The 24,377-nt window shown below is 48.6% G+C and overlaps 1 protein-coding gene across 2 annotated transcripts in view; it reads left to right on the top strand.

Annotated features, from left to right (window-relative positions):
• Positions 1–24,377, top strand: part of LOC146685272 (DNA (cytosine-5)-methyltransferase 3B-like) — a 38,939-nt gene that overhangs the window by 1,803 nt on the left and 12,759 nt on the right. For both annotated transcript variants that reach the window (XM_085443053.1, XM_085443052.1), the window contains exons 2-12: positions 9,529–9,634; positions 15,465–15,615; positions 16,175–16,251; positions 16,339–16,473; positions 16,946–17,089; positions 17,879–18,037; positions 18,112–18,219; positions 22,020–22,161; positions 22,248–22,370; positions 23,090–23,134; positions 23,228–23,304. In XM_085443053.1, coding sequence (XP_085299179.1) covers positions 9,529–9,634; positions 15,465–15,615; positions 16,175–16,251; positions 16,339–16,473; positions 16,946–17,089; positions 17,879–18,037; positions 18,112–18,219; positions 22,020–22,161; positions 22,248–22,370; positions 23,090–23,134; positions 23,228–23,304 — 1,267 coding nt within the window. The remainder of the gene's footprint in view (positions 1–9,528; positions 9,635–15,464; positions 15,616–16,174; positions 16,252–16,338; positions 16,474–16,945; positions 17,090–17,878; positions 18,038–18,111; positions 18,220–22,019; positions 22,162–22,247; positions 22,371–23,089; positions 23,135–23,227; positions 23,305–24,377) is intronic.

The following is a 24,377-nucleotide window of genomic DNA, read 5'->3' as shown; positions in this document are numbered from 1 at the left end:
ACATCATCCACATCCTAAAGGTGAAAAAGTGTCTGAAACTGAAGGTTGAGAGTGGCCTGAGCTTCAGGCTCACAGGGATTACCCAGCATGCACTGAGCTCATTACTAGAAACCGTGTTTAATATGAAGATCCATCATGGAACAGGAGGAATATGACTGGAAATGAGAAGAAGAAGAAGAGCAGGCCACCTTAGCTCGGCTCCATACAGAACTGCAGCGATTTGTTATATTTTAAGCAGATTTGATAAATGCGATCTCTGTGGTTTGAAATCAGTGTTCTCATAGTTCAAAATGAGTTTCACACTGAGACTGAGGTTCTGGGGAATTCTGACCTGCAGCTTCTTTGTGACTCAGCGTGGTCAGAAAAATGATAAGACAGTGACTCACTCTGCAAAGGGTTTATTCTGGATATCACATCATTTGTTTACAGATCATTCATAAATATGCAGTTAATAATTCCTCAAATATTTCCCCCAAAAACATCCAGCAAATTTAATCTGTTAATAAATGCCAGAAAACGAGAGCTGTTCAGTCTCTCTCACCTTAAACAAATAAACCTTTTACTTCCTTGTGTGAGCTGGAGTCGTACAAGAACCCAGCCAAGCAACATTTGCATAAGCACATCTGGCACATCTGGCAGTGGGACAGAAAACCTGCAGACAGACTTGATGTGTCATCTGAGGCATGGTGACTTTTATTTTCAACAAATGAAGTGTGAGCATAAACCATAGACTGTATACAAAAGATGGACGTGGTTGCCAAGGTGTCACCATCAGTTTGTGAACATTTTAGGCCGTCTGCGTTTTGGAGGCACAGGACGTGGTTAGCTTGGTGATCAGGCGGGAGTGTCACACAGATGCAGGCCACCCAGATTTTTCTGTGGAACTCCAAAGAATTCCATGTTTTTATAGAGCAAATAGAAAATATTCTCTAATCGTTTGAATTTACTTTTCCTTTTAATAACATTTTTTATGATAAAAAACGTGGATTTCTCTGCGTGCGGAAGTCGGCATCGGCAGACACAGAAGCCGCCACGAAATATCCCGAGACCTTCAGGAGAGTCCCGTCGTAAGATGATGCTGAAATGATATTTAAGTGTTTTAGGAAGCCCATCGGAGCGGGCACGCTCCCATTTGTGTAACTATTTTTAAATTCCAGTAGAATTACAAAGACGTAACCTAGCGCAATCATTTTTGGTTTTTTGCTTATGAAACCAGAGGAGTCGTACTTGCATAACATGCGTTCAGCTTGTCCGCGGTCACAGTTTCCTTCCACAAATGGCTTCTTGCAAAAATCGGGTAAAAAGCGCTGGCAAGAACAAAAACATTATAATCCAGAAACATGCGATCAGTTATTCATAGCACTTCCTATGTTGGAATAAACGTCAGCGCGAACTATCGCACGTTACCTGCAAAAACCAAAAGTGACGTCATTTTTCGTGGAAACGTAGTTTTTTCATTACAGGGCCTTAAAAGCTGGTTTCCTGTGTGACTTTGTGCCGCTCTGTGTAGTTCCTGAGACGCTCCGAACTCAAACTGCACTGTTGGAAATCATTTATTTTAATGCTGTTTTTTTGCAAATTGTGCACAATAATATTTATTTTAAATTTTCCTGCTCGTCAGCAATATTAAAATAAAATCCCAGAATTTCACCAACATGGAAAAACTTTGATCAAAATGCTCCAACAGTACAAACACAGTCCAGAGGTTCAGCTCATTGACTCCAGTTAAATGGGGTGAAGGCTAGCGCACAGCTAGCAGCTACAGCTCCCTGTGTCACCCTGCACGTGTCGGTGAGAGAAGCCACGCCCCCAACCATGCAAACTTGAATCCAGGTGAATTATAAAAACATGTGCGCAGGTGTTATAGAGGAGGAAAGAATCCAGCAGTTTGTGTATCAGGTTGTAAACATGTTTATTTCTGCTGTTTTAACATGTGACTCGCCGCAGCCTCTGCTGGACACTCGTGGAACTGCAGGTTTTGGTGCTTCAGCTGCATGAAGCTCAGTGCTAGAAAGATAAACAGTCCTGCAGCTCAAGCGTGAAACATTCACCTCTGACAGCAGAGCAAAGGCGCCGTCACTGTGAAGCTCGCCTCCTCATTTCCTGTCACGTGTCTGCTGCTCCAGCGACGGATGTTCGCCCTGAACCCAGTCTCTAATAATGAGGTCAGTGTGTGTTTATCACCCTCGCCGCTGCGTCCGGCGTCTGCTGATCGCCACAGTCCCGTGTAGCATGGTGTTCTCCACCTGAGGCAGGACTCTGATGTACAGACGATGTCTGCACATTGTCTTTCTCATGAGAGGAGGCGTTCCCTTCAGAAAAGGCCCACAGTAAAAGTCCACTGTGACCTTTACAGGTGTTTATCACATAAATGTGCCCTTGGGGCTGATAATGTAAAGGGTCCATATTTCCACCATTTCTCTCACTCAGTATCAGCAGAAATGTAAAGCCAGGATCATCAGAGCCGGAAAAGGTTGGATTGGTGCTTTCTTATCCAATAAGGAGCGATATCTGGAGATTGAAGCTCTGGAAAGCTCAGTCTTAGAAATCTTGGTTTTGTTGAAGTTTCTCTAAGTGTTCGGTGCATCTAAGCTAAGTTAAAGCACAGGTTTCACTCTGTGGCTGCTGCAGCAAGAAGCACTGAAGCTTTGGCTCGTCCACAGTCGAGCGCCGTGCATGATCGACATGTGCATGCGTGGATAGCAGAGGCTCAGAGCGCTCCGTTTTCAGAGTCTGGGGTTTTGATGTTAAACATCGAGCCGTTTATTTGTAGCTCGATGTTCTGACAGAAGAGCTGCAGTTCTGTGAGGAGTCCTGGTGTACAGTTCAAAGTGGGAGCTCGTGGCAGTTTGTGTTCTTCGTGGCTCTGCTGGAGGAGCCGCATACCTTCGTTCTGTACAATAGGAGCCGAAGCACACAATGTATGAAGTCTAAAGGCTCCATCTGAGCTGGAAGGGGCCATAAAGTACATGACAGATGAGGAATGCTGCCCCCAAAGAGTTAGAGAGAGACCCTGAGGAGCTGACCCCTCCCACACACACACACACACACACACACACACACACACACACACACACACACACACACACACTCTTTGGGAGTGAACAATCCCCTCTTGCAATGCGCTCCTTAATCTGCAGCCACCAGACACAACTTTGATGTGAAGCCCCCCCCTCTTGTCCCTTTCGCTGGGCCCCTCACGCTGCCCTCCGTCCTTCCTCAGCTCCTCGGATTCTTTCTCACTTCCCTCTGTTTCTGTTTCTCGGAGCTCAAACACACGGCCTGGAAAACGTTAAAGATATGCAGCGAGGGCGAAGCAGGAAGGGAGCTAACGCAGCCGTGGTTACGTGTAGTTTTAGACGGAGAATCGGTCAGCAGGTGCAGAAACGTTACCGCCTCCAGTGTTAACCAGGAGTGGTCTGTTCTCCCACAGACAGCATGAACGATGCCTTACACCTGCTTCAACATCCACCAGGGGGCGAAACCTGGTGGATGAAAGTGGTCCCAGCTCCATCCAGGCAAATATAACCTCTGTCTCTCTTCCACAGCATGTCTTTATCCTGTCTTCCTCCCCCCGCCCCTCCCTGAGCCTGACCCGGCGGTTTCTTCCTATTAAAAGGGGTTTTTTCCTTCCCACTGTCGCCAAAGTGCTGCTCATAGGGGGTCATATGACTGTTGGGTTTCTCTGTATGTGTTATTGTAGGATCTACCCTAAAGCGCCTTGAGGCGACTGTTGTTGTGATTTGTATAAATAAAATGTTGAAGCGTGTCTGAGGTTCTCGTCCAGCCTGTTGGCTTCAGCTGCCGGCCTCTGTGGCGATGGCAGCTTTGGGTTTCAGTCATGTGCATTTCTCACGTCGCTGTCGTCTCCCGTGTGATGTAGAAACATAGTAACTCTGAGAAGTTGTGCCGTTTGTTCTGTTTCTCTGTGGGAGTTTCCATCATGTAAAATTTGCATAGCTTTAGTCTTTGTGGTGACAGATTCTCCCCCTGTGCGGTTCTGGTGTCGTGTAGGCAGCAGGAGACAGTGTTATTCTGTACGTCACCGCTGATGACGGCCGTGATGCCGAGCGCCGTCGCCGAGCACCGTCGCCGAGCACCGTCGCCGAGCACGGCTTATAGTGCTGTTACTATAAGCAGTGCTATATACTGTTGTTGGGTCTTTGTGCCACAGCATGAGGTGAAGATGCAGAGAGCCGAGGCCAGAAACTAAAATCGTTAAATGAGAGAACGACACCTATGAGGTGGAGTGTTTCTCCTGCTTCTGATGAGCTTAACTGGACACATCAGCAGCAGAAACTAATCCAGGTCTGACGGCTGGCTGACCCCCCTCACCGCCTTCCACCCGTCAGATTCACTCTTTCCAAACATGTCTGCTCCTCACAGCGAGCGCGACCATTTCACCCTCTCGTCAGACCTCGTTTTCTTCAGGCACCTGTTGGGTTTCACAGTGGGTGAAAGGTTGAAAGCGTGGGGACTCGGAGCAGTGCGCTGTTTAGTGTCTGAACTCTTTCACCTCTCCGGAGGGGGAGTTCCTCACCCAGGACTTCCTGCTGCCTGCCAGCCATATAAGTGTGTGTGTGTTTGTGTGTGTGGGCGTAATTACTCACGTTGTGGGGCCACAAATCTATCCCAACAGTCACATTGTGGTTTCCTCCTTCCTCCTGGGGATAAAGCTGATTCTAGCATAAAACCATTGGATCTGAAGTTTAGAGACAGGCTTTTAGGGCCTGTTTGGATCTTTTGTCTGCAGGTGTGCATGCAGGCGTGAGGCTCGAGCGGCCACAAACTGAGTTAGCTCGTGCTTTCGTTCCAGACCAAACTAACAGGATGTGTCCGTCCACCGAGACGGGAAACTCGAACAGGAAACTAAGAAAGCTTCAGTGCAGCTGACAGGAACGTTGGGCTTTCAGCAGAGCAGCAGGGCTGTAGATCCTACCTGTCACCTCACTTGGTTAACGAGAAAACAAACTAAAAAAACTTAAATGACCCTTGACCCCTGAGCGCAGCCCTGAAAGGCGGGTCCTTGTTTGCATCGACTGATTGTTGATCCACTCTCCAACACTTGAATTCAGAGCTTCCACGATGGCGGCATGCCGGTGGATTTCCTCGCCTACCGCCCCCCTGTTTATTTTCAGCCACTGAATTTTAGCGACAGTCATTGGTGGATCCAGTCTCCTCATGATGGAAAACAGTTGATGTGTTTGAGTGTGCAGGAAGCACCTGGCAGAGTCATGCAGGTGGTTGTTTTATGGTTCAAAGCATGTGAGAGTGCACGATCCCGAATGTGCACACAGCACAGAGGATGCATGTGCGTTTGTGTAGCTCCTACACTCAGTTTGACCCCAGTGTGCACACAGTTTATTGCAACATGAGGAAACTTCACCTCGTTTAACGCTCTTTCATTCGCTGTTGTGAAGCGATTACAAGTCTGCTGAGTAGAGATGGGAATTTATACGAATTGAGTGATTTTGATTCCATAATCTGCATGTTGTGGATTAGTGCTGGGCGACATGACCACATATATCTACCGTGTGGACGACAGAAAAGTGTCTATCGTGCCATTTGTCTTCTATCGTTTCTAACCTAATTTTATAAACTATTACATAAAATATATCATCAAATAGCCTGTGGCAAATGTATTAGTGTTGTCTTGTCACTATGCATTCTCTAACTTTATGCAAGAGAAAATAAAGTATTAAAAAAAATGAAGAAACGCCGTCTTGTGGTTTTGCGACATGGTGCTGCTTTACGTGCTTCATGCCCGGACATGCACCAGGCAGAGACGGCTGCACAGGCAGCCCAAGAAGAAGCACTTTTACCAAAACGGGGTACGTCTGTGATTTGGTTACTTGTTGGGTTCAACAGCACCAACACGGAGCAGAAGACGCCCATTTGTAAGCTATGCTATAAAACTATTCCCGCGCCCGATGGCAACACAACAAATCTCTTGTATCACCTACAGAAGGCCCACGAAGAAGAATCCAGAGAATCCGAGCTAAACCAAGCTGTGGAACGACGGGAGAAAGTTGGGAAAGAAAAACTATACCAGCTGAAGATGCAGCAGCCTTTCACACGAGGCCCGTATGAGAAAACGTCCCAGCGCCATAAACAAATCACAGGCGCCGTCTCGCGTTGCATTTGTAAAGGCATGGCCCTGTTTATGTAGTTGAGAAGGACGGCTTTCGTGACGTCGTCAAAGTCCTTGATCCGAGGTACGTTATGCCCGGTCGTAAGCACTTCAGTAAAGTCGAGTTGCCTCGCTTATACGAAGCATGGCGGCCAAAGTAGAGCAGGATGTTTGCAGTGTCGTGCATTAAGCCTTGGCTGCTGACCTGTGGACGAGCAGAGATACGCAGCCCTGCATGAGCGTAACCATCCGCTTCATTAACGAAGACGCCGCGCTCGCTGTTGACAGACTGCGGACTTCCCACATGACCACACTGGAGTCATGTTAGCCCAAGGTATGAGTCTGCCGTCGCTACGTATTTACCGTGCATAAAGTACATTATGTGCGTATATACGTGCACGTAGTACTAGTATACATACACACATTAGTTTTACTAGCATATATGATATGCATGTTAGTAAAACAAATATTTTGGGCAGAAAACCTTGAAACTGTTGTGCACTTTAAAAAGTTCATTTTAAATGTATGATTTTGAAAATAAAGAAGGCCACAGCTGTTTTCCTTTGATGCGTTTATATTGCTGCACTAAAATGCACGTTTCTCATTTGTGACAGTTCCTTTAAACCTTCAAAATAAAGTTGGAGAAAAGTGAGCAATGACATCTGTCACACTTTTCAGAGAATAAGTGGAAACATTGCGGTATATCGTGATATATATCGTTATCGTGATATAAAATAATTCACATCGTGATAAATATTTTTCCATATCGCCCAGCACTACTGTGGATCAAATGTTTGTGTGTGCTGGAGGTGTTTCCCCTTGGCGTTGGGGCGTTTTCTTCAAAGTGATGCGGTACATTACTTAATTACACTCAGGAGAAATCAGTTTGTTGCACTACTCGCCGGAAGTTAAACGACCTGAAACACATAATCACCATTTAACAGGTGACACACAGCGACACGTGCTAATGACGGCATCTTAGTATGTAGGTATGAACACAAATTCGACGGCACAACGAGACATTAAAGCAGTCGCCATGATGATTCTACTTTAAAAACACGGACAGGTACAAACACAGCCCGACTCTCACAGCTGGGGTCAGCTTTCACGCTACATTCGTGGCTAGCTTAGCGTTAGCATGCTTTCTGGCTAGCTTAGCCTTTAGGATGTATTCTGTGCAGAGCTGAAGCATAATGCATTTGTTTGTGTCCTGGATGCAGTTTCCGCTTTACCATTGCGCGCCCATCCTTTTGTGCAGCAAAGTCCAGTGTCACCTAAAGAAGGATTATTTTGAGTTGTGAATCATGCAAAGCTGCTGTAGTCCAAAAAGAGACGAGCTGGAACTGAGCAGAAAGAGAAGATCACCTTAATCATCCTGCGACCGTTCAGTACCCAGAGACTGACCTTTAACCTCGCTGAAATCCTAACCTACACACACGTCTGTGGTGTAAACACACACACACACACACACACACACACACACACACACACACACACACACACACACACACACACACACACACACTGATAGGTTTGTGTGTTTGCTTTTTTCAGGCTTTTTTGGGTCAGATCAGTCCCACAGAGCAGCGAGGTGTGAACTCTTGGAGAACAGGCAGTGCTTTTATTTGCAGTGATAAATTAGTCCAATAGTCAATGCAAATATGCAATCAATCAATCAATTTATTTATAAGCACATTTAAAAACAACACAGATTGATTAAAGTGCTGCATGCAGTAAAAAGTAGAACAAACACAGAGAATGAAACTCAGTCACAATTCAAAGCTAAAGAGTAAAAATGTGTTTCCGACGTGTTTCAAAAATGTCGAGTGTTGGAGAGACGATGACCAGGCTGTTCCAAGTTTGTGCGCAGCAATCACAAAGGCCCGCTCTCCTCTGCGTTTGTCCTGTGGTGCTACGACGTCCTGCGATGTTCCCAGCAATGACCCGCGCTCGTGAAATCCTACAGCAGGCAAGCAGTCAGTCTGTCCGCTCTCACGTCACAACTATCGGGCTTGGCGAAATATTCTAGCGCTGACCGTCACCTGACTCCGCTGTTAAACAGCTCTGATGATTGCAAACAGCTGGAAACAGCTTCAGATGCCCTTCAGCACCTGACTTCCGGAGCAACTTCCATAAACAACCCCAGAAATGGAGAGGGAGAAAAAACCCGCAGGCAGGTCGGGGAGCGTCCGATCGTGTCACGTCTTTACTTTGGCTTCTATTATTTTCTGTTTCATCCATTTCTTCCTTCTTTCCTTCCTTCTGTCTTTCCTTTGCTCCCTCATCCAGCTTCCGTGTGCTGTTCGGTCGTTTGTTTCCTTCGATGCTTTGATCCGTTCTCACTGTGACTTTATTTGCTCTTCTTTCCTCCTGATTGTTCTCACAGATTCGTGTTTGTGCTCTGCCTCTGTCGTCATGCTCAGCCGCAGTAATGCCCCATCGACGCACTTCTCCTTCTTCTTCACGCCGTTTGCGTCGAACGCACTCTGAAGCGCGGCCGTGAACATTTCGAGCTCCGCTTCCGAACAAACTCTGAGTGAAACTGACGATCATCATCAGCTGTGTCATTAAAGCAGCACTTCAGCGTTAGGAAGGAAGTCTGGAGTATCCGAGGAATTTCATCCGAGGCCACAGCGGCGATTGTTGATTGTTCAGCTGCGCATCCTCTCTGCAGAGGCCCAGGATGTGGAATGGGCGTGTAGGTCGCAGCTTTATGTTAAACATCCTTTCTTATTTTCTGTCTTTAACCTAAAGCAGTGATTAGGTCGTCCTGTCGAGTCTGTCGGCTGCCTCTCCAGAGAGGCCGAGGCACTCCGCCTGCACCGTCAGGCAGCCGCTAGTTTTCGTGTCTCTCTCAGCCTATCAGAACCTGGACGTATCTCCACCTGACGGAGAGTTTGAGATCCTCTCCGAACGACGACGAGGTAACCGGTGACCGGTTCGGCCTGGAGGGAAGACTTGAGCTTGTTATATTTCAGAATGGAATTTCAAAATAAGAGTGAGGAGATCGTTTAATTAACTCGATCGCTGGAGGTGTGATCTCTCTCTGATGGATTAAAACTAAAGATAGACCCACACCTGTGCAGCCCAGCACTACCTGTGACAGGGGGAGGGGCTAAAATAGCTCGCCTCAGAGGCGGTTTAACTGGTTGAAGCTGAAAACCATGTGTTTCACACAAACGCTTTTTTCTATCTAACATTCACACGTAGTAGCGCAGACTGGGGATCAAACCTCCAACCTCACGATCAGTAGGTGACTTGCTCCACCCCTAACTCCTCTGGTAAAGTCTCAGTGAACTCCAGCTGTAAGTCCAGCTGCCCGAGGACCCGAGGAAGAAGAGCGTTATTCCGAGCAGACGTGACGCTGACGGAAACTGTCTCACGTTTTTGTCCTGCAGGTTTGAGAAGGAGTCAGCACAGACACGGGAATCCAGCGCCACCGCCATGCCTTCCAACAAATACTCTGCTGCTATCATGGAGAAGAGCAACAACATGACGGCCACAGTGAGTCTCACACACACACACACACACACACACACACACACACACACAGTCATGGCCACTCCCCCAGCTGCTGCCTGAGCCAGCTGTGGGTTTAAAGGAGAGTGTGTATCGCTGCCAAGGCAGATGCCCGGGCAGGACCGCCAGCATGTTACATGAGTCCAATTGAGAATGCACGTCAGCAGAGAGGCTGCATGCAGTGCCACACACACACACACACACACACACACACACACACACACACACACACACACACACAGCTGAGGCGGAAACCAGAAATGTTTGGGAGACGGAAGGACAGAGGGAGGAAGGAGTTGAAGCGAGGAGGAAAGGATGGAGGGAGCACAGTGGCCTCTTTATAAGCTCAGCAAATGGATTCACTTCACACACACAGACACACACACACACACACAGACGCACACTTGGCTCCTCCTGTCGTCCGTTACTTCCTGTCTTTCACTCATATATCACTCCATCACTGATCCGCCTCCATCTGCTTCTCTTCTTTCTCCACTTTCACCTCCTCCACCCGTTCGTCTCCTCTCGTCTCCGAGTGTTTGTGCAGCTTTTCTTTTCTGCTCTTTGGGATTCAGGGAAAGTCGGGCAGCTTTGATCCGTAACACTTCCTGCTCAGGGAATAATTTCAGGGTTTCTTTACCGCGTTTTGTTTTGGGACTTCGGCGGTGGTGTGAGTCAGCATCTTTTGATTTGTTGCATCGTCACTGGCTGTCAGCTTCAGCACCGTCCTGTGTGCGTAGGGGAGAAAGGCTTTTGGGTTAGGATGCACTCCTTCGCTCACCCTGCACAGGAGGAGGTAGGAGGAGCGGGTCATGACGCCGGCAGTGTAGACGTGTTGAACACAAACGCACACACGTCCGAGCTAATCCTAAGCAGGAAATACGAGGCCTCGGTTTTTGCCGTACTTGTGGCATGGGGCGGGTCTTCGCTGCTTTCCAGCCCCCCTGGTGAAAACGCTCCACCCGGTGTTTCTAATCATTCTGGCCGTCACTAAGACGATTTGACAGCATCATCGGAGCGCCGCGGGGCAGTCTGCTTCATGCCAAGGAATGTGCGTGACGTAGCCTGTGAGGCGTCGCGGGGTCACACCAGCCAGAGCGGCTCTCAGTAAACACAAGCTCGATCTTTCAAAGAAGCGTCGGTGACCACAGCAGCGGGCCATAAAAGGAAGTGAAGCGTTGCTTTGTACTTCCTGTTGAGGCACAGGGCTGACGGATATCCAGGGAAGCAGGTTTGGGAGGACGGTGAGGATGATGATGGCGTGTGCGCTGACCTGGCCGACGCCGAGCCGTGTTTTGGTTCTGGTGTGAAACTAAACGAGGCAGAATGAGCGATTTAACGAAGAGCGTCAGTCACCTGGAGTTCAGTAGCTGAGAGCGGAGAGGAAGGCTCTGTGGTCCTTTGACCTGGATCATGCTGTTGGTGACAGTGTCTGACTTCACCTGGGCCTCATGTTGAGGAGGGGCTCAGCGTAGAGCCGCTGCTCATCCATATCGAAAGGAACCAGTTGAGGTGGTTCGGGGATCTCCTGGGTGAGGTGTTCCAGGCATGTCCCACCGGGAGGAGGCCCCGGGGCAGACCCAGGACCCGCTGGAGAGATTATATCTCTCGGCTGGCCTGGGAACGCCTTGGTATTCCCCTGGACAAGCTGGGGGAGGTGGCTGGGGAGAGTGAGGTCTGGGCTTCTCTGCTGAGGCTGCTGCCCCCGCGACCCGACAAGCAGAAGTAATGAAGGAGAGAGATGCTCAGTCCTGCAGGGTCCCTGAGGAAGCACTTTTCTTATATTGGTGCCAGCAGCAGAAGCTTCGTTTGCTCCAGCTGCTGGGTCAGAGTGTGTATAACCACATAAGCGTGCAGCCAGATGTTTTTACAACGAGTCTCTAGGTCAGACTGTGACACCATAGCGTCATCATTTATGTTTTAATATGTTTGTCAGCGATGCGGAGCGCGGTGTGAGAGCCGGGGCCACGTAACATCCAGCTGTGCTGCAGGAACTCCCTCCAGCTGTGCTGTTTCATCCAGCTGTTAGGTTAAGCAGTTTCCACGGTGGGCTGGAGCAGGGACTCCCCGGTCTTGTTTTCACATACAGAGCTCCTGTGGAGTCTTCATGCAGCTGAAACATCTGCAGAGGCTCATGAAACAGCTGCTCCTCCCTCGTCTGCTCCACTCGGACTTCATAGCAGCTGCAGGTGGATGGATGACTCCACGTCAGCTCACACACACTGCTTCAGCTCTCACTTCCAGAAATCTGCGGGTGAAGGTTTAAAGATGGACTAAATTAAATCCAGCTGGTCTCTACGTCAACGCTCGTGTAGCTTCTGTTCATGGACGATCCCCCGACCGCTGCCCTGACGCCTGGTAGGTCGTATATGCCGCCCACGCGTTCGGTGCCTCCTGCTCGCTCCAGGCCCGAGTCCTTCTGAAAAGTTCTGTTTGGTGTGCGAGTGGTAGCTGCCATCAGCAGCAGTCCTGCATGAGGTGGAGACCACCTACTTCAGGGTGGAGTAGCTGAACTTTATCATGCTGTAATCAAAATCTCCGAAATGTCAGCGTCGTTGTTTTCTTGTGTCTGCGAGCCTGGCTGCAGCTCGACGGCTCATAATCAGAAGGAGCTTCGACTAACGAGCCCGAGTGTACATATTTATTATAAACAACACAAAACAACTCATTTGGTCCCAAAAGGAAGTGGGACAAGGTTCAGTTCAGCTGAATTTAAGTCTAATTAGAAAAGTAACAAAAAACATCCAGAATGGACAAAAATACAAAAATCACTCGACTCTGGAAGTGATATTTAATATTTAATAAATAAAACCAGTCAGTAAACTTACCGGCACAGCGTTTTCATTCATTGTAACAAAGCAAACAAAGAAACCGACTCAGCGTTTAGTGGGTGGAGTCAGGGCACAAGGTGGAATAAATGGGCACCGCACAGACAGCAGCAGCGATGGAGCAGATTGACCCGCAACTTATACAAAGTTCATTCCCGCCACAATGAATGGATTTCCGGACGTGAGGTCGGATATGTCGTGATTTTTAACGTGGCGTCTGTGAGACCAGCTCTTGGGGAATAAATGCATCCACAAACCAACAGAGGACGCGGCGCCGTGACCTCGGTGAGCGAATGTCTCAGCAGCTGAAACGATTCAGCGTGTTTCACTTTTCCTGCCTCGTTTAGCCGTCTCAGCAGTTTCTGCTCCAAACCGCACTGAGCGCACACTTTCTCACGAGTTCACAGAGTTCATTTGTTATAGTGGAAACTTGCACACACACACTGTTTTACGAGCATTAACAATCACAAACAGATGCAGATATGCACTGTGGTCATTTGGCTTAAAAACTCTGCACAGTCTGAATTTTCCATCTGTTTCACAGCTGCTCCTTCCCTCCTCTTCCTCCCCTTCGCTGCTTGTTTTCTTCCTCTGACTCTCTAAAGTGTCGTGATGATCTTTCTGCTGCTGCTCCGCTGCAGGCTGCACTCTGATGTTGGTCGTAAACACTGGCAGCTTCAGCCTGCATTCGCTTAAATCCAGACTAACAGCAGCACCTTGTCACTAAATCACTATTAGAACAAGTACCAAAGTTCTTCACACATAAAATGTTTGGCTCCACCTAGCTGCGGTGCAGCCTCGCAGACAGCTAGCAGCTACTGCTGCGGCTCTATCATGGGATAGACACACACACACACACACACACACACACACACACACACACACACAGACACACACGCACACACACACATGCACACACACACGCACACACACACACACACGCACACACACACACACACACACGCACACACACACACACACACACGCACACACACACGCACACACACACGCACACACACACACACACACACACACACGCACACACACACACACACACACACACACACACACACAGACACCCGAAAACGAGTAAAAACACAGAAGAAGAAAAGACCTTCGGAGACCTACTGCTCAGCGCCTTTAAACCTGCCGTGACCTGCCCTCTGTTCTTCCTGGGCAGTTTGAAACCCACTAATGGGAGCTCTTGACCTTTTGACCTCGGGTTTTCTGATTGGTGGACTAAACATCTCAAATATGTAGAATATGTTAGGAAGAAGGAGAAGCGGAGGACATGATTTAGTTTGTCTATAAATGTATCTGCAGCTGTAAACGATGGTCCTGATGTCACAGTCGGGTCGGACTGGAGCAGCCAGGGATCAAACCACCAACGGTACAGCGTCGCTATGACTACGCCCGCTGTAACCGCCGCAGTTGTGTGGTGTCTCTTTAAGACAAGCTAACTTAAAGTTTCACTTAAAGTTACAGGTTGTGTGAACGCTGCTCGCTTCACGTATGATGAGACAGCAGCCGTTCAACGCGGCGCTCATCCACCTGTCAGTGAGGTGGTTCTCACCGCCCCAGGTGGAGGCGCAGATGTGTCAGTGTTGAAACACAGCTGTGGCCTGAAGCTAAACACGGTGGGTGGATTCTCCCAGATCAAAGAGTAAAACTGCGTAAAAGGCAGTGAGGCTTTGGACTGTAGTTACACAACATCCTCGTGCCTGATGGCTTTTTGTTTGAAGTGCTTTTATTTAGCTAGCAACAAAGAAAACTGCTGACATGTCAGTGTTTGGACTTGTAACCAGGCTGTGTTTAACGCTGCAGACCTGCCTGCAAGACCCACAAGACCACAGAGTCTCAGCTGACACACACACAGAGCGCAGCAGTACGACACGGACAGTAAGCTAACGTATTGGATGCTGGAGATGACGGATGACCCACTTGGAACGGCACCAAACGTCTGCGGCAGTCAGGAGATTAGAAGCCTGAACAAGTCCTGACTGCACCGCGTCGGCTGCCCGCTCTCAGCTCAGTGTCAGGCGCGCTAATCGTTTGTCACGTGACGCTTTAATGGCAGCCGTCACAGCGGTGAGGCCAGAGGCTCCGGTGAGTGTTTGCCTGAGTATGACCTGAGGCTTCGGGAATGTGGAGCGTTGGTGTCGGCACGTCAAGCACGCCGTCGTCATGCAGAGCCCTGTGTGGGCTGCAGGGTCAGGGTGGCGTGCGCTCGCGTCACAAACTTCAGGCTTTAACGTCACTGAACTTAAAATCTGGGAGTTGGAAAAGTTGCTTATTGGAACAATGCAAAGCAGCACAGTGCTGTGCAGAAGTCCTGAGCCAGCCCTCGTTTCAAGGAGCCAGACTTTCTGGAGGTCTTACAAAACCTTTGATTTGGCTGATCTTGTGCCGGACTATTTTCATTTAATTATGAAGGCATCTGCACATAACAGACACACGGGCAAAGATTTTCAACACATCGTCTGTTCCTGTTTCGTTAGTAGAGTCTGTCAAAATCTCACAGTTTAGTATTTTTAGACGAACAGGGTGATTCCCAAAGAGCAGTTACCTGGAAACCTGGGATATCTCTGTGTGCAGCATGTCCTTAAAAACATGTGAGAAGAAGACGTGTAAGGGCCAAAAACTAAGAACTGACACTGGAGACGATCAGCTGATCATCTGCTGGTCACCGGCGCTCCCGCTGGTTTTAGGCCAAACTTTTACCGTTTACGGTTCCTGAAAGCATCGACTCTGTGCGCCGCAGCCAAGTCTCAGGTAATAACAGTGACAAACTGAGTAAAAGGTAACAGGAAGTGAAATGTAAAATAAAATGTTTTCTGTGGAGCTCCATCATCTCTCTCTTCTCTCCGGGTGGAGGGCTGATGGAGCGATGGCGTCTCTGTGGGGCGCCTCTGCCACTCGTCTGCGTCCCGCCTCACTCCGAGGCTTTATCTCAGATAACAGTGTTTGTGATTCTGTTCTGTCTCCAGGCAGCGGTGAACGGGGACACGCCTCCAGCTGAGGGCCTGTCCGAGAATGACAGCGGAGTGGAACTGACCAATGAGAACAGCCCCCTGACTGCGGCCGAGCCGCCTTCACCCTTCAGCCCCAAACAGAACGGAGACGCTGCCTCGCCTCAGGGTAACTCACGCCACTCGTCTTTACGCCGTCACTTATTTCATGTGAGACCTTTATTTTGAAGGTCCGCTGGCTTCCTGTGTGTTTGCGGACAGAAACTTCACATTAAAAGGGAAAATGTGTGAATGATTACAGCTGCCAGTGAGGTCACGCGTTTCTCAGACTTACACTTCATGTTTCTGCTGCGGCGATGATTTCCTGCTGTCAGCATGATGATGATGATGATGATGATGATGATGATGAGCTGCATTTCTTCAGATTAAGTTTCTGCTTCAGTTCTTTAAAAGTCACGAGAACCTGGAGCCTGACGGAGCGATGCAGCGTGTCTGCGTCTTCACTTATTAAACATTTAGTGCATTTTTAATCACTTAACTGAGATGTTTATGTTCTGCTGTGTGAGGTTTTGTGTTTGTTCTTGAAGCTGTTGAACTGCCCAAATCGTCACGTTTAAGCTCTTTGACTTTGGCAGCCGTCTGCCCAGCGACGCCGTCCCGCGAAAATATTCAGTTTCTCTCGGACCATCTGTCTCACCTTCTGTCCATCTGTTGTCTTCCCGCCACAGATGGTAACCAGTGCTCGAGGGGAAGCAGGAAGAGGAGCAGGAAGAGACGCGAGGACGAGGAAAGCACCTGGGACTCGGTACGACTCTCGCGTAGGAGCTTTTCACCGCCCTGTGATTTAGGCGAGAGCAGAGGGGACACTGGTCTGGTGTTTGTCTCTTTGCAGGACAAGTCTTCAGGAGCGTCTCAGGGCTTGAGACAGACGCCTCGACCCAGAACCATCTTCCAGGCCGGCCGGACGCCGCACGCACACGGCAAGCCTCGCAGACAGAGCCGCAAACAGGAGCACGGCACGTCTCGGGTAAACTCTCGGGAATGTGCAGCCGTTAAAAACATAAAACATGTTGTCCACGCGGCGAGCTTAGATGCAGCTGATCTTCTTCTAGAATACAGAAAAAGATATTTGGATTTATGAAAGTCTGCAAAACGTTAACGGCTCGACTGACTCAGCGACCAGCAGGGGGCAGCAGGGAGGGGACAATGCAACAAGCTGCACAGATACACATCCATCCACCTCAGGGTGGGGTAGCGGTGGTGCTGTCAGTTTGCAGCCTGCAGAATCGCTTCTCCTCCTTCATCCTCTCTTCTTTCATAAAAGAGTTTAACAAAGATGCTTTTTATTCATTTTACTTTGTGTTTGAATATTTGGTCAAAGCGGGATGATGCTGCCGACTCATCACAGCTCCAGGATGATTGTTGCTGTCGAGTCTGTGCTCCTCACAGGTCTTCCTCCCACTTCTTCCTCTGTCAACCTTCCCTCTCCCTGCCCTCAGTGTCCCGGGAATCCTCGGGCACCTGCGGTCGGGTCCGGCGGGGTCCCGGAGACCCCTCGACTGGAGCTCATGGAACAAGACTCCAAAGACTCGGCCCAGAGCACCAGCACCTTGTCCAGCTCCGAAACCAAGCAGGAGTACAGCGTAAGTCCACATGAGTGCAAATCTTCCTGTTTGTGATGATGTGATCAGTGCGGTTCTCATCCTCTGTCTTCAACAAGATTTAGCTCCTCCCCTTTTAAGGCCACTTTCAAACACAGGGCGACCTGTGCTGGCTTTCTATTTTCTCATTGTTCAGTTTTTTTCTGCTGTTGGTACTGTACGATGTCACAGAGAGGCAGTACGGCTGCTGTTTAGACTTTTACAGAAGGGCAGCCAATCAGGTGGAACCGGTGGAGTCCAGGAATAATAAACGAAGCTGGAAATGACCCGAGGAGTCCACGTGGAAACTCGTGATGGAAGCTCTGAGCTCAGAGGAGCCACTCCGTCAGAGGGGCGTAGCATCCACGCAGCCCGCTGGGCTGAAGGGTCACATGGCCCGGGCTCCACCAGCTGCTCGTTAAAGAGCCGCTGCCCCGGGAAACGGCTGTGATGTCATCAGTGATGAAGTCTCTGCAGAGGAAGCAGCGAGTCTTCAGCCGACGTGGACGAACACACATTTTGTTTTAGTCTTTTTTATTATATTTGCACCACAACAGAACAGAGTCAAACTACAAACCAACTAAGTGGGAGGTCCGCAGGTTTAGGGAATGCTCGCAGACGTGACCGGCGTCTGATAACGCTTTGACGTTCACGTCCACGATGAGGAGACTTTGCTGTACGAAACGTCTCGCACTGATTTCACCCGACTTTAATCTTTGATTCGTCTTTAATTAACACAAAGTGACGATGCTCGTGAATGAACTCAGCACTTCCTCCCGTGTCTCTGTTTAGGACAACAAGGGCTTCGGGATTGGCGAACTGGTCTGGGGGAAGATCAAAGGCTTCTCGTGGTGGCCGGGGATCGTGGTGACGTGGCGAGCCACCGGCAAGCGGCAGGCCAGCCACGGCATGAGGTGGCTGCAGTGGTTTGGGGACGGGAAGTTCTCTGAGGTGAGGAGGCGCAGAAACGCTGTGGCGTCGGGATGGCGGGACGTGTGTGTTTGATGCCGTGTTCTCTGCTCCAGGTTTCTGCAGACAAGCTGGACTCCCTCACCGCCTTCCCCAAGTTCTTCAGCCAGGCTTCCTACACCAAGCTGGCCTCGTACCGCAGGGCGGTGTTCCAGGCGCTGGAGGTCAGTGTCAGGGTTGGCTATCTGCAACTGCTCCCTGTATGTCACATGATGCACCTGTTACCTGCAGTTCTCTGCGTCATATGAGCCTCGTGTGACAGCAGACCTCCTCTGAGACTGTTTCCTCTTTCTTACAACGGTTACCCAAAGCTAGTCGATTCTGATTGGTTCTTTGTTTTGGTGTGCAGCTTTATTGACATCTCATCTAGTTTTAAATGACCGTGCGCAGCATTTCTGTCATCAAACAAGCAAAACAGAGTTTGTGACTCATCTTAAATAAATGTAGCCTGGAGGTGTGTAACCATGTGGTCAACCTTTAAATGCGCCCTGCCTGCGTCCTGATTGGATGTTTCTTTTTTATTAACTTGGGGTTCCTGTCTCCCCCGACCCCACGCCCTCGGGGTCGTTCACTTAATATTATGTAACATAAACAATAAACATGCAAAATTTTACAGCTGTAGGTCCCAGTGTCAGAAACCAGAACCAGCGACATGCAGACAAAACACACACAGGATCACATGTGTGTGACTGTGTTTACTAGGAGTGCAACGATACTCGTATCGATATTGAACCGTTCGATACAGTGCTTTCGGTTCGGTACGCATATGTATCGAACAATACAACATTTGTAATTTATTTTATCAACTTTCCTTCTGACGATGCTGTCTGTGTTGAGCGCTCAGTGGATCTGCGTTCGACTACTCCGCCTAGGCTGCACTGTCGAGCGCAGATCCACTGAGCGCAGCGCAAGCTAGCAAGACAGAAGTTAAGGTCTCCTTGCAACATGGCAAATTGAACCTCATTCAGATCTGGCCTTTGGAACTATTTTGGTTTTCATGTGACGTATGACCCTGAAGGTAAGCGCGTCATGGACAAAAGTAAAACAGTGTGTTGGATGTGCCACGCAATGCTCAATTGGTGGGAACTAGTGCGTTAGCGCAGTTAGCTCGTTAACGTGTTGACGCCGTCTAGCCCCACGCACGGGGCGATCGGCGGTAGCTCGTTAACGGAGATTTGCCGTGTTGTGGCGTTAACGTCATTTCAGATTAACGCTGACAGCACTAGTGGGAACACAACGAATATGACTGCACATTTACTCCGACATCATCCTCGTGCAAAGACAAGTGGAAGCAGACAAAAACAACAAGCAGCATGCTACAAACTTTACCCGAGTCATTTAGACAGCCGTTAGCACAGGATTCTCCTTATGGGGACCTGATATGTTTAATATGCTGCTGAGAATATAGCCCAGAAGAAGAGTATAGTAGAGCTTTTATTTTGAAAGAGCCATTTCTCTGTAATAAACTCTCTTTTCCAAAGATGAGGGATTTCTCCATCAGATAGATTATTTTTTATTACTTTGTTGTTTCAGCAACATTAAATTTAAAACTGTACTTTTGAGTTAAAATATATATTTATAATCTTAATAAATGACAAATTAAAAAGGCATGAACATTTTTTTTGTACCGAAAAAATATCAAACCGTGACACCAAAGTATCGAACCGAACCGTGAATTTTGTGTATCGTTGCACCCCTAGTGTTTACATATCTTTGTGGGGACCAACAGCCCGTCCCACCAGTGTGAAGACTCAGACTCATGATGTGGTTTCAGTGTCAGGGCTACAGTTAGGTCAGGGTTAGGCATTCACTCATGATGGTTAGGGTAAGCAGATAGGGAAAGCATTATGTCAGGGAGATATCCTCACTAAGATACCGAGTGTGTGTCTGTGTGAGTGTGTGTGTGTGTCTGTGTGAGTGTGTGTGTGTGTGTGTGTCTGTGTGAGTGTGTGTGTGTGTGTGTCATGTTTCAGGTCTAAAGTCTGCTGTAAAAACATGTAGCGTGGTTCCCTGCCAAGAACAAACTGGTTCACTGGAAGTGTATTTATGCATGTTTACACCTGTGTGTGTGTCTGTGTGTGTCTGTGTGTGTCTGTGTGTGTCTGTGTCTGTGTCTCTGTGTGTGTCTGTGTGTCTGTCTGTGTGTGTCTGTGTGTGTCTGTGTGTCTGTCTGTCTGTCTGTGTCTGTGTGTCTGTCTGTGTGTCTGTGTGTGAGTGTGTGTGTGTGTGTGTCTGTGTGTCTGTGTGTGTGTCTGTGTGTGTGTCTGTGTGTGAGTGTGTGTGTCCTCACTATCACCTGTCTCTCCTGACCTCTTATGTTCTCATGGAGTAAACGGGAGACGTTTCCTTTGCTGCAGAAACCAGAAACATGGAGGCAGGACGGGGCGCTCGGCACAGAGGATCTGATTTCAGATAATAACTGCCTCAGGGCTGCACAGATAAACGTGTTAATGCGAGAGGATTTGAGTGTGAGAGGAACTTTATGAATTTTATGAGTAAACGAGTCTGCAGCCACTCGACTTTATCACAAACACTGGAACACAGTCAGCTTTAGTCTTTAACGCACAAACAATCGTTAGAAGAAACAGAGCTCGACATCTTTCATAATCACCTGTGTTTGTGTAACGGAGCGTGTGCGAGAGAGCGAGGCGGCCTCCGGGCGTCTTCGCGCCGCCGTCTTTCGTCTCCCGTCCGCCCCTTCGCTGCTCGCCTCTCGTCTTCCTGCTAAAAGCGTTCGGGGCTTTCTCACCAGGAGAGTCTTCACACGGTTATTTTACAAACGAGTTTTATAATTGAAGCTCGCCTGTCGAATTGTTCAGGCAGAAACAGCCTGCTGTTGACATCCTGCACTGTGACACGTGACGCTCGGGTGACACAGAGACAGCGATCCGCCTGCATCTTATCTCCTGTCCAGTCATTGGTGCGTGTTAAACATGGACCGTCACAGAGACCCGTTATCACTCCTCAAACATGAGCGAGCTGTAAGTCTCATGAGCTGTTCTATTCATAACGACACAGGGCTCAGGTGTGTAATCAGAGTAAGCAGGTCCATCGGTCTGTAACGGTCTGTGAGCTGAGGAACGCCGCCACGTTCTGATGGAGGGTTCCAGCTGCTCAGCAGTCCTGTTGGTGCTTTCACGATGCTCCAGATGTTCTCAAAGGTCTGGACATGGCGTCCATGTTTGGATGGGTCTGACCTCAGATCAGTCTTAAAGGAGACGGGGGCGTTTCTCCATCGGGGTCACGCGTGGCTTCTCCTCCACGTGATGGAGCCGACACGGGCGGACGTCACGCCCAGTCGCTCGCAGACGGCGTTTCTGGAAGCGTTCCTGAGCCTGCGCACTGATTTCTCACAGAGCAGCGTTTGAAGGTTATCGTCCTCGTCCCCGCGCTGATGATGTCACAGTGTGTAGATGACGTCATGTTCACAGTGAGGATTCAGTTTCTGCAGCTTGGTGAAGCTCTGCCCGATCATGTGACCCAGCGCTGACGGGTCACCTGACCAGCTGATAAATCTTCCTCCAGCTGTTTCTCTTCTCGGTTTTCAGCGTTTACATTCTTGTATTTTGCACAACTCTGTTGCTTGTGAAGCTCGCACACAAGAAGTTCACTCACATGTGCTGTACCAATGTACCTGCACATGTGATGTGACAATAAAGTGATTTGATTTGATTTTGTTGAGCCGTCCCAACTTTTACAGACGTGCTGCTGCCAAACTGAGCTCCTCCTGCAGGCGCAGGCGGCAGTAATTTACAGGAACCCAAAGCGCCCTCCTGCTTTAGTCTGTTTTACATTTTACTGGTCAAGCGTCGCCTGCCTGGCTTGTCGTGCCTTAAATGCCCGTGTGGAGCATCTGAATCCTTTTTCCCATCTGTGTGTAAAATGCTTTCTGTCACCGTGGTTTCACCTGAATCTGCACGTGCTCAGTCCGTCCCAGGTAGGATAACGTCTGTCTCCCCCTCAGATGGCGAGCATCCGAGCAGAGAAAACGTTTCCTCCCTGCAAGTCGAATAGCCCAGAGGACCAGGTCAAACCCATGCTGGACTGGGCCAATGGGGGCTTCCTGCCCAAAGGAGAGGAAGGACTGAAACCCACACACAGTGCCAGTGAGCAAGGCAGCAGAGCCACACTGTCATTCACTGTTGATCCCAAACAGGCTGCAGGATGTAAGTGTGTTTGTATGTGTCCGCAGACAGTAACCCTCTGGAGCACCACGTCCTCGACGTGTCCCTGTGCGAGTACTTCCCCAGCGCAAAGCGGCCCAAACTCAGCCTGTGTAAGAGCAAGGCCGCCCCCGAGGAGCTGTGCAACAGAGGTAAAAGGTCAAAGGTTAAACTCAGTGAACCCTCACAAAGTGGAGGATGTAATTTAGAAATGTATGTCAGCAAATCTGGTGTAAGTTATGTATTTAACATTTGTATGTTTCAAGGATGTGCTCAGAGACACACTGAACCCGTTTTATCACAGTTTTTACACTACAGCATCCTTATGATGTCACAGAGAGGGAAACCCCGCCCACCTGTTCCTCAAAACTGCAGCCTTTCAAAAGCAGGAGGAGCTAAAACAACTCGTTTTAGACAGGGGCTGAACTGAGGGGCTGCCTCGAGGCCCAGTATTAAATAAAGAAGGATTATTATGATCTGAATCATGCAAAGCTACTCTGGTAGAGTTCAAGGTTAAACATAAAGAGCTGGAAATGAGCAACTCTCCCAACATCTCGGCTCATTTATGTGTAAATGTGTATTGAGAACAAAAATATCCAGTTCAGAGAATCATATTCAAACAATAAAGTGTGTGATTAGGACTAAACTACACTTAAAGCATAATGTTGGAAAAATCAAGCTTTTATGTTTTTGAGAATGAAACAATTTATTAGAGATGATATTCTCAGCTGTTCTGTCTAACACAGATCTCATATCTATCAGTTTGTGCTTTCAGTTGAATTATTTTTGTTCTTTATGTTGGTTGAGTCGTATAAAGTTCGCAGTTTATGTCACTTTTCCTATTTTTACATCTCCTGTGCTTTCCTGCCAGAACAAATGGTGAATGAAGTTCTGAAGAATAAAAGAAGTATCGAAGGTAAACATTCCCACCTGTGTGTTTGTGACTCGTGATCCTTGGCAGGGAAATCCCACTTTGATCTTTGTGTTTTTCTGTGTGTGTCTTTGGCAGAGTTTTGTCTCTCTTGTGGGAAGACGAGTGCAACCTTCCACCCGCTGTTTGAAGGAGGCTTGTGCCCAACATGCAAGGTAGAGCGGCAGACACACGTCACATGATCCAGTGGCTACGGCGTGCGAGGACTCGTCAACGATACATATGACCCAGACGCTCGTAAAATTAAACTGCCACATTAGTGTCTTCATATAAATTATAAATCTGTTTGGACTAATGAAAACCCCCTGCACACGCATACACACACACACACACACACACACACACACACACACACACACACACACCCTGTAATATCGCCATTGGGCTACACGTTGGCTTTAAGCCAGTATTTGACAGGAGTCGTAAAGCTGGTTGTGTCAGAGGAAGTAACGCTCCATAGTAAACAGAGTGAGAGTGGGGCGCTTTTGATGATGATGATGATGATGATGAAGGTGTTCTCAGCTGAACAGATTAAAGCGCTGAGTGACGGCGGCGTGGTGTAATTACCATACGAACGTCTGAAAGTAGAATAGATACGAAGCTGAGACGCTCTGGGTTCAGTGTGAGCAGCAGCAACAACACTTGCCCCGCTCACACACTCATCCATGGTTTCTAGCTAACGCTCACAGGCTAGTGCCTTGCCCAAAGATATTTGGCATGCAGACTGGAGCAGACGGGGAATTGAACCAGCAACCTTCTGATTAGAAAATCAAACTGCTGATAGTGATAATAACGCTGATAATATTTACACCGTGTCTATTATCTGATTCTTACAAACATGCAAACTGGTAACTCCCATTAACGAAACAGTCTGGGAGCCAAAATGATTTCTACTTCCTGTGTGGGCAGCGTGGGATTTTCCCAGGAGAAAAAAACAACGTGGCGCCGCGCAGTCGAATAAATGGTTACCCTGAAAAATGGCAGCTCGACACTCAGCTGCAGCTGTCGGGGCTTCGACCACAGAGCGTGTGGAGACTTCCTCCTGCTCTGTCATCATTCCAGATGTCGTTTATTAATCAGCTGCGAACGCTGAAGCTGACGCCCTCTTTGATTTCCTTATTTAAAAAGAAGAAAGAGCTTTTTGTCCCCTCCAGGAGAGGTTAAAGGTCAGAGAGCTTCATATTTGTTCTGTTCCTCTTTCATTACCTAACACAAAGTGTGCTGTTTG

Source organism: Copadichromis virginalis, linkage group LG20, assembly GCF_057382275.1.
Source record: "Copadichromis virginalis isolate Kocher_CV1m ecotype Utaka linkage group LG20, C_Virginalis_male_GT1.1, whole genome shotgun sequence".
NCBI classification, from domain to species: Eukaryota; Metazoa; Chordata; class Actinopteri; order Cichliformes; family Cichlidae; genus Copadichromis; species Copadichromis virginalis.
Note: the sequence above shows the minus strand (reverse complement) of the source record. Positions and strands in the feature narration are given on the sequence as shown.